General features: G+C 44.5%; 1 protein-coding gene and 1 non-coding gene across 3 annotated transcripts; one reads left to right on the top strand and one right to left on the bottom strand.

The window, feature by feature from the left end:
- The first annotated feature begins 49 nt into the window (after positions 1-49).
- LOC150019043 (U1 spliceosomal RNA) lies at positions 50-209 on the top strand. Its single transcript, XR_016509585.1, has one exon. It is a non-coding gene; the product is annotated as a U1 spliceosomal RNA (small nuclear RNA).
- Positions 210-6597: 6388 nt separating this feature from the next.
- On the bottom strand, positions 6598-8861 carry UPK2 (uroplakin 2). Of its 2 annotated transcripts, none has more exons than XM_090267897.1 (5): positions 8744-8861; positions 8154-8285; positions 7836-7974; positions 7497-7567; positions 6598-7076 (listed from the first exon to the last, which is right to left on the bottom strand). In XM_090267897.1, the coding sequence occupies exons 1-5, from the start codon at positions 8817-8819 to the stop codon at positions 6940-6942; spliced, it is 555 nt and encodes a 184-aa protein (XP_090124023.1). In that variant the 5' UTR covers positions 8820-8861; the 3' UTR covers positions 6598-6939. The 2 variants fall into 2 exon arrangements, with proteins under 2 accessions (XP_090124023.1, XP_090124024.1); XM_090267898.1 differs by having other exon boundaries at positions 8154-8246.
- Between the last annotated feature and the right edge of the window lie 476 nt (positions 8862-9337).

Raw genomic sequence — 9337 nt, 5'->3', positions numbered from 1 at the left:
CTTTTATTTTATTTAGTAAATTCGTCTACCGTTTAAGAATGATCCCAAGATACTTCCTGGCAGGGGAGATACCATGATCACGAAGGTGGTTTTCCCAGGGCGAAGCTTATCCATTGCACTCCGGATGTGCTGACCCCTGCAACTTCCCCAAATGTGGAAAACTCGACTGCACATCTTGTGATAGTGGGAGACTGCGTTCGTCCCCCCCGCCCCCAAAAAGAATGATCTCAAGATAGTATTAACTTTCTAGAAGTTCTGATTAATTTTAAGGCTTATCCGAGATTACATCTGCAGTCCACAGTGGAGATGGAATTAAATGGTGATTTTTTAAAATTTTGTTTTCAAATTTACAGAAAAATCCTAAGAATACTATAAAAAATTCCTGTATACCTAAATCTTGTAATTCAGCAAGTACATACACTATTTTATTGACATTTTATCACACTTTAATTTTTTTCCCAGTATATACATATAAACATAAACATTTTTTTTTTCTGAGCTGTTTAAGAGTAATTTGCAGACATCATTCCTCTTTACCAATAAATACTCCAACGGTGTATTTTCTGAAAACAAGGATGTTGGCTAACATGACCAGTAAATCAGAAATAATCAAAATAAGAAAATTTAATATTGATTCAATACTATGTTTAATGTACAAATCCTACTCAAGTTTTACCTATTGTCCCAACAGTGTCCTTTATATAAATTTGTTTTCTGGTCTAGGATGCAATTCAAGTTCATACATTGCATTTAATTTTCATCTCTTTAGTCTTTTTTAATCCAGAGCAGTTCCTCAGCCTTTTAAATCTTTTATAACATTGATATTTTTAAAGAGTACAGGCTATTTATTCTGAAGAATGCCTTGTAGTTAAGGTTTATCTGATATTTCCTCATAATTAGACTTACAGATTTTTTGCAAGAATACCACAGCAGTAATGTTGTTTCCTTCATCACATCAAGAGGTACATTATGTTAATTTGTCTCATTAGTGATGTTAATGTCAGTCACTTGGTTTAGTGGTAGCCACCAGGTTTCTCTACTGTAGTTATACCCACCCCCCCCCCCCCGCCTTGTGTAGTTAGAAAGTGATTTGTAGGCGATACCTTGATCTAAACTCCTGATCCTCATCAAGTTTGGGACCACTAATTCTAGTATTCATTTATGATTCTTGCCTGACTCAATCATTACTTGGATGAGTATAAAATGATTTTTTTTTTTTTTCGGTAGCCCTGACTGGTGTGGCTCAGCAAGATTGAGTGCCAGTCTGTGAACTCAAAGGTTGCCAGTTTGATTCCCACTCAGGTACATGCCTGGATTTCAGGCCAGGTTCCCAGCTGGCAGCATGTGAGAGGCAACCAATTGATGTATCTCTTACATATCAATGTTTCTCTCCCTCTTCTTCTCCTTCCCTTCCCCCTCTCTAAAAATAAGTAGATAAAATCTTTTAAAAATTGATTGTTAAAAAAAAATCTATCCTTCTTTTTCTACTTATTTAGTTGGCATTCTATTGTAAGAAAGAACTTTTCCTTATCCCATATTTGTTTATTAGTATGGACTCAAAGGATTCTTTTTTTTTAGAAAGGATTATAATTCATTACTACTACATATTATTTGTTTTAATCCTCAAATTGTTCCAGATTTGGCCATTGGATGTGCTGGCTCCCTCTGGTTCCTTTGTGTATCCTGGGTTCTCCATCAGAGCTCATTCACCCTATACGATGTTGTCTGTTGCTTGTCTACAAGACCAGAAACTTTGAGAGTACTTGGCACATAGGATACCCTCAATAAATGTTGTTTTAACTACAGTGAAAATAACAGCTCCCTTTTTTAAATTGTGCTAGAACTCCACCTTTAATAACATTAATAATATTTTAATGATATTTCACTCATTATAAAAATATGCATGTTTGATGCAGAAAACTTGGAAGTATAGAAAGCATAAAGGAAAAAACAATAAAACAAAAATGATTCTTTGTAATAGTCAGAGATAATGATTAATTTTGATGTATATTTTTGCAATCTTTTTCATTATAGGTATTTCATTTTTGTTTTGTAAAAAAATATTGTGCTCTGGCTGGTGTGGCTCAGTGGGTTGAGTGCCAGCCTACAAACCAAAGGGTCATCCATTTGATTCCCATTCAGGGCACACTCCTGGGTTGTGGGCCAGGTCACTACTTGGGGGCACGCGAGAGGCAACCACACATTGATGTTTCTCTGCCTGTCTGTCTCCCTCTCTTCCACTCTCTTTAAAAATAAATAAATAAAATATTTTTAAAAATTGTAATGCATCCACCATTTTATGCCCTTTTCAAATTCATCTACCATTTCACTATGTTAATATGATGCAAATCATATATCTGATAAGGATTGATACTCAGAATATATAAAGAACTCCTGCAACTCACACACATACACACACACACACAAAACCGTTTAAAAATAGACATTTCTCTAGAGAAGATATGCAAATGTCTAGTAAGCACATAAAAAGATGCTTAACATCACTGAGCCCTGGCTGGTGTGGCTTTGTTGGTTGTAGTGTTGTCCAATAAACCAGAAGGTTGTGCATTTGATTTCTAGTTGTGGCACTTACCTGGGTTGCACAAGAGGCAACTGATCAATGTTTCTCTCTCTCTCTCTCTCTCTCCTTTTCTTCCCCCTCTCTAAAATCAATGAGTATGTCCTTGGATGAGGACAAAAAAACCCAAAACACAACCCACAATGAGATGCCACTTCTCATCCATTGGGATGGCTATACTGAAAATAAACAAAACACAGAAAATAATATGTGTTGACTAGGATGTGGAGAAATTAGAGCCCTTGTGCATTGCCAGTGAGAATGTAAAATGGTGCACTCTCTGTGGAAAACAGCATGGTGTCTCCTTAAAAAATTAAACACAGAATTACCATATGATCGAGCCATTCCATTTCTGGGTATATACCCAAAAAAATTGAAAGTGCAGACGTGAATAAGTATCTGTACACACCTGATCATAGTAGCATTATTCACAATAACTAAAAGGTGGAAACAACCCAAATGTCCATTGTAAGGGGCAAGGAAACTGATGACTCTCAAACCAGTAGAAAATAATTAGCAGCAAAACGCAAATGTAATTAAAAGATCTCTGAGCCAGAGTTAACAGTATTAGCATACTTACAAATCAGAAAAGGGGCATTCCGCAGCTCAGCACAAATGCTTCTGAGGACAAAGGATATCTGAGATCAAAGTGGGGGAGATGGTCATCACCAAACTCTGGGAAATGGGAAAATGTAGCTAGATGGCCCAGCAAACAAGATAGAAAAATTTCAAAAAAGAGCTGGAGACAGACCTATAACCAGATCACCCTCGGTTAATTATCACGCTCAGTTAATTTAGTTAATCATGTTAGATTGTAACTCCGAAATATCCAGCATGGAAAAACAGAGAAGGAGAAGGAGGGGGAGAGGGGAAGATGGGGGGCTTTACTCACGTTAGGATAAAAACAGCCAGCTCCATCTTTTCGGCGTGCACCTTGATTTGGCTTTTAGGCTGCGCCAGAGCTGCAGATCTGTGAATAAACAACTGCCTCAATTACTGCTCAAGTCCTCTGTCCAGACGTTTTATTGTGAGCATTTCTCACACCATCAACAGGTGAATGGATAAACAAGATGTGGCATATATGGCCCTGGCTGCTGTGGCTCAGTGGCTTGAGCATCGGCCTGCGAACCAAGTGTCACTGGTTTGATTCCCAGTCAGGGCACATGACTAGGTTGCATGTCAGGTCCCCAGTTGTGGGGGCGAGTGAGAGGCAACCACACAGTGATGTTTCTCTCCCTCTCGTTCTCCTTCCCCCTCTCTCTAAAAATTAACAAACAAACGAACAAAAAGATGTGGCATATATGTACATACAGTGGAAAATTACTCATCCTTAAAAAGGAATAAAGTTCTGACATGTGCTACAACATGGATGAACCTTGAAAACATTATGCTGAGTGAAATAAATCAGATGCAAAAGGAGAAACTTTATACGACTTCATTTTAATGATATACCTAGAATAGCCAAATTCATAGAGAAATAAAATAGAATGTGATTGCCAGGGACAGTGGAAAAGGGCATGTGGAGTTCTAGTTTAATTCACACAGCATTTCTGTTTGGGATGATGTAAAAGTTCTGGAGATGGGTAGCAGTGATGATTGCACAACAGTGTGAATGCACTTAATGCTACTGAACTGTACACTCAAAAGTGGTTAAAATAGTAAATTTTCTGTTTATTTTGCTATAATTAAAAGTTATTTATATCAGTAATTTAAACTTTGCCTGTTCATTGGAATCTAGGGATCTTTAAAAAAGCTTAGGTCCAACCCCCAGTCATTCTGATTTTGGTATGGAGTATGGCCTGGGTCCTGGGGTTTTATTTATTTATTTTTAAATTTTTATTTATTTATTTTAGAGAGAGAGGAAGGGAGGAAGAGAGAAACAACACTTTTTTGTTCCACTTATTTATGCATTCAGAGGTTGATTCTTGTATGTATCCGGACTGGGATTGAACCTGTAACCTTGGTGTATCTGGATGATGCTCTAACCAACTGAACTGCCTAGCCAGGGCCTGAGCATTGGGGTTTTAAAAGCCCCCTAGATGAACTTCTCACAACACAGGAATGCTGGACTCCCAAACCTCCCCTGGCTTGGTAGGTGGACATGTTGGGCTCTCCATGTCCCTCTCCTGCAATTTAGGCCTCAGCTCAGTTAGGCCTACTCAAACAAAGAAGGGTCCAGTGTTAACTTCCTCTCTCATTTTTTGTAGTATTTATCACATTTTTTAAAATGTACTTGTTCACATTTTGGGGAGTCTCTTTCACTAAATTCCATGTAAGTTCCATGAGGGAGGAGCAATGTCTTTCATAGTTTATTCCTAGCACCTCCAGTAGAACCTGGCATGTAATAAATGCTCAGTTAATATTTGTGGAGTGAATAAATATTGTTTTCCTTCTCTTCCATTGTCATTTTTGGTACTTTTCCGGCCCCTTCCTTCTCTTTAGGGGCTTATTTGTTTGTTCACTTATTCAACAAGTACTATGTTATGTACTGTGTCCCAGGCACTGTGGAGCAGAGGTACTTTTGCCTTAGGAGCAAAGCAACTGCTCTCAGGGAATGTACAGTCTGGTAGGGGAGACATTGAATAATCATATAAATATATGATTATAAACCATAGTAATGCTATGAAAGATAATCTAGGAGAACCTAACCTAATGGAGCAATGGAAGTCAGGGAAGGCTTCCCTGAAGACGTTGGATTAACTAGGAAAATAGGAGTGGAGTTGGGGATGAAACAGTCTCAAGACCAGGCCAGGCAAATGAAATAGTGTGTGTAAAGGCCCTGAGGCAAGGGGGAACACAGAGCATTGGAGGGCACATGGTGAGGGCTGAGGGGCAGTTAGGGGAGAGACCAGAGCTGGTTTTAAAGGTCACCTGAAAGACTTTAGTCTTTACTTCAAGAGCAATGCAAAGATCACTGGCCCTTATAAAGAATATATATTCCGTCGTCGGCAGCCATCCGTCTCGAGAGACGATGGTGTAGCTTCTTAAGAGTCTATCTGCACCGCCGAGAATGGTTGTGCAGTCCGACTCAGGAGTGACACGGTATCTGTCTCCTCCCGTGTTGAATCGACATCTTGCGATGACGCTGGAGTGTCCTCTCCAGTGAAGCTGAAGCTACAGAGCCTGGGCAGGGTGATATGGAGGGTCTGCTGTTGCCCATGCAGCAGAACCCCCCTCTCTTCGCAGCTGAAGGGTCCAAGGGAAAGACGGAGTCAATACAGCTTGGTTTCAGGTGCGCTGCAGGAGTTGCCGGTGTTGACTACAACGTCAAACCGCCTTAGGGACTCCGGCTCCGGATTTTCTGTCGGGGTTTACTCCCTTAGCCTTTCCCCTGAAGAGGTATGCCGCAAGGCAGCGGAGGTTTTTTGGAGTCAGAGTTTTCCTTCTCTGATGTACCCTGACTGGAAGATCGAACCAGCGACACTTAGCTCGCAGGCTGACGCTCAATCCACTGAGCCAAACCAGCCAGGGGGTAAAGAATATATATTAAAGAGAACAAAAGTGAATAAGGGTGACTATTGCTCTTTTCCCTCACTTACCAGACTGCACCACTTTTGTCCCTCTCCACCCGGGGTTATTCTATATCTGTTCTCTCCTTTTGGAGCCCCCTTAGCCTATTCTCCACTCCTCCACTCCCCAGTTCCCTGTCCTTTGGTCTCATTCCGGTGGCCCTCTGTCTTTCCCTAGGCAAAGCCTCTAATCTTTCCCTCAACACTTACCCCTGCTCTGTCACCAGATGCCCCCCTCACACCCAAAGGCCCTATGACCTTGAGGTCCCTGCATGGTGCACCAGCCCCAGTTGTGGGGGTTGCAAAAACCCATAGCCCAGGTATGGGTCTAAGAACTCTTGATTCCTAGATTCTTATCTCATCTGTTTCCTTCCTGCCTCCTGGGTAAAGCAACTCTGGAGCTATTGGGCAGGGAGAGGACTGGGAGCCCCTGCAGCCTGGACACAGAATCTATAGCTTCAGGCCAAAGTGGAGCCCACAAAAGGGAAACACACGCAGCAGAGTTGGCGTCTAACTTTATTGTAGGACCTTAGTTCATTGAATAGAGTGGGGGTGTTGAATTGTCATTGGGGACAATTAAAGGGGTGAAAAGGGAGGAAAATCAATTCTGACAGGAATGGGGTAAAGGAAATAATAGGGAGAGTTGTGAAGATGAGGCTTTAGGAGACAAAGAGAGGAGCAGAGGGAGAAAAGTGAGGGGTGGTGAAGGCATCTAAGGAGCCAAAGACTAGTGATTGAGGACGGGGAATAGGCAGTCTTTTTAAGAGAGGCAGCAGTAGCAAAAGACAAAGCTCTGGGCTGCAGAGATGGATGGTGCTCTGAACTTCCTGGAGGAGCCCATTGCACTTTTCCTCACTTCCGAGTGCCCAGTGCCAGGGCTATGATGAAGCCCAGAACCAGCAGGAACATGGCAACAGAGAGCAGCACTGTAATGACCACCATGCCCCCTGTCCGGGCCATTCCCAGCCCAATAGATTCCACCTTCCTTCCTGTCAGAAGAGAAAGTAGGGAGTTATTTGTGGGCAGCAGGGGCCCTGTCCTGACTGAGGCACTCATCCAAGCCCTTCATTTAGCCATCCAAACAGTTATCCTTTCACCTATCCAACCATCCAATGAGTCTTCCAAGGGATCCAGACATCCATCAAATAAACATTTATGAAGAACCTACTGTGTCACTCACTGAGGATACAGAAATTATTCAGACACAGTCCATACCAATAAAGAACCTTTGGTTTAGCAGTGTAGCCAGATGAGTCAACGGGCAGTTAAAGTGCCAAGGGCTCAGTGCTAGGATAGAGGGAAGCCAAGGGGCTAAGGAAGCACAAGGAGGGGCAGATGGGAGATGGGTGGGAAGGGCCAGGGAAGATTCCATGGGCCTTGAGATCTGAGAGGGAGTGGGTGTTACTTACGAGGAAGTGTGGACATTGGGATCTCTCTACTGGACTCAGTGGATGTCCCCTTCTTCACTAGATAGGAAATGCTTTTGTGGTGGGGTTTGGAAGAGAAAGAAGAGAGAATCCTCAGTGAGTATTTGGGACTTGGGAGAAGAGGGAGCCCAGCACCTCACCCCCAACAACTGTGCCTCCATTGTGCCTTCCTCTAGGAGATGCTGATTCTTGACCCCTTTTGTTGTACCCGCACTCTCCCTCATGCTGACCACATCCCACCACTACCACCAAATGTCAGGACCCAGCTTCTCTTCCTATACCCCCTCCCACAGGTGCTCCAGGCCTGGATCTAGTACCTACTAGTATTTAGTTCCTGGCACGAGGTTTGTCACCTGGTATGCACTGAGCCGGGTGACCGTGAAGCCAGCCCCACTGTCCACCACACTCACCAGCTCCCTTCGCCCACGGCATGGAGGCACCACAAAGCTAGATTTCACCACTGAGCAAGAAGTTGGGGGTGAAAGGCAGGGTTAAGTTTTCGAAGGCCCCAAGGAGAAGGGGCAGCATTTATAGTTCGGGCCCAGCAATGGGATTGATGGGAAGGCATGCATGGGAGAAGGAATGCTGGGGATGTCCTGGGAAGGGACTAGGGGAATGCCTTGAGGCAGGATAGCAGACCTTTGCTGTCATTGGCTCTCCGGACCACCAGTGTGGCATTATCCCCTGTGAAGTGACAGGGCGGCAAGGCAATTAGCAGGTTCTCCGTTAGTGCTGGGGACAGCAGACCAGAGAGGTCTGAGATGTTGAATACTGTTGGCGGTATTAAGTGGAAGTTAAAGGGAAGGGGGAATTCGATTCCTCTCCCCCATCATCAGATCTGGCCCCAGCCCCAGAGGACTTTTCAGAGGCTGCAGTGTCCCTTCTCCGTGGTCCAGTGGGAGACCACCAGGTGGCAGGCTTGGGCTGCAAAAGCTGGATACTCTACCAAACCGCCAGATCCTAGGTGCCCAAAATTACCCCTACCTGCAAGCCTGGGCCTTCTCCCACACCTCTCTGCCTCCTGGGCCAGAAGAGGACTGGGAGTGTGCTCTCAGCTTGGTGACTGATGTCTGGTCACTGCCATCGCCAGCCCTCTTCCACTCCCCGCCACCCTACCCAACCCCCGCCCAAACTGGTCAGAGGAGCTCCTCTCTCAGAGCTCTGGAAGGCACAGTAGGGCACAGTGCCTCCTGTCCAGGTCCAAGCCCTTCCTCAGAAATGGCAGAGACCTGCAGCCCCTGGGGCCAGGAGAGCCAGCAGAATCAGAATCAAGGACAAAATCCAGATGGGTAGCAGGGCTGCCATAGCTGGGCTGGTAGCTGGAATGGAGGCTGATGGGCTGTGGCTTCTGAGGCAAGTGAGGCCCTGCCCTTAGAGTGGTTGGTTTTGTCCTGAGGGTGGGAGAGCCTGGAGAGGAATCTTGTCCAACCTGCTCCTTGGGCTCTACAGCCTCAGGGTGGGGGTGGGGGTGCGGGCCCAGACAGGTTTTTCAGGATTGGGAGCTGGCCCTCAGGCCAGGTATAGGCATCTTGACTGAATCTTGGTGGCTTAATCAGATGCAGAGGGGCACAGTAACTAAGGGGTGGAAAGCATGCCTTCCCTGGGACTCCATATGCAGGGACACCAATGTTCTGTCCGCAGAGGATAGCTTCCCCCTGGTGTGGGGAGGTCTTCCCTGAAAGGCAGCAAGTTCTGAGGTTGCCCTGATGTGCAGAAAGAGGAGAATAACTCTGAGGGGCTCCTGAAAGGGTCTTGGCTGAGCAAGAATGGGAGGGAAATGGTAACTGATAGTGGGGTCAGCAGGGCCAAGGGCTCCAATTCTT

This window comes from Furipterus horrens, unplaced genomic scaffold (genome assembly GCF_987537825.1).
Source record: "Furipterus horrens unplaced genomic scaffold, mFurHor1.1.pri manual_scaffold_2, whole genome shotgun sequence".
NCBI classification, from domain to species: Eukaryota; Metazoa; Chordata; class Mammalia; order Chiroptera; family Furipteridae; genus Furipterus; species Furipterus horrens.
Note: the sequence above shows the minus strand (reverse complement) of the source record. Positions and strands in the feature narration are given on the sequence as shown.

Bases quoted from the DNA above. Each gene is read 5' to 3' on its own strand.
- UPK2 (XM_090267897.1), bottom strand. From the start codon at position 8,819: ATGGCAGCCCTGCTACCCATCTGGATTTTGTCCTTGATTCTGATTCTG. The intron at 8,286-8,743 runs GTCTCTGCCATT...TACCGCCAACAG, and splicing joins CCTGGCCCCAGGGGCTGCAG to TATTCAACATCTCAGACCTC. The intron at 7,975-8,153 runs GTCTGCTATCCT...CTTCTTGCTCAG, and splicing joins GAGAGCCAATGACAGCAAAG to TGGTGAAATCTAGCTTTGTG.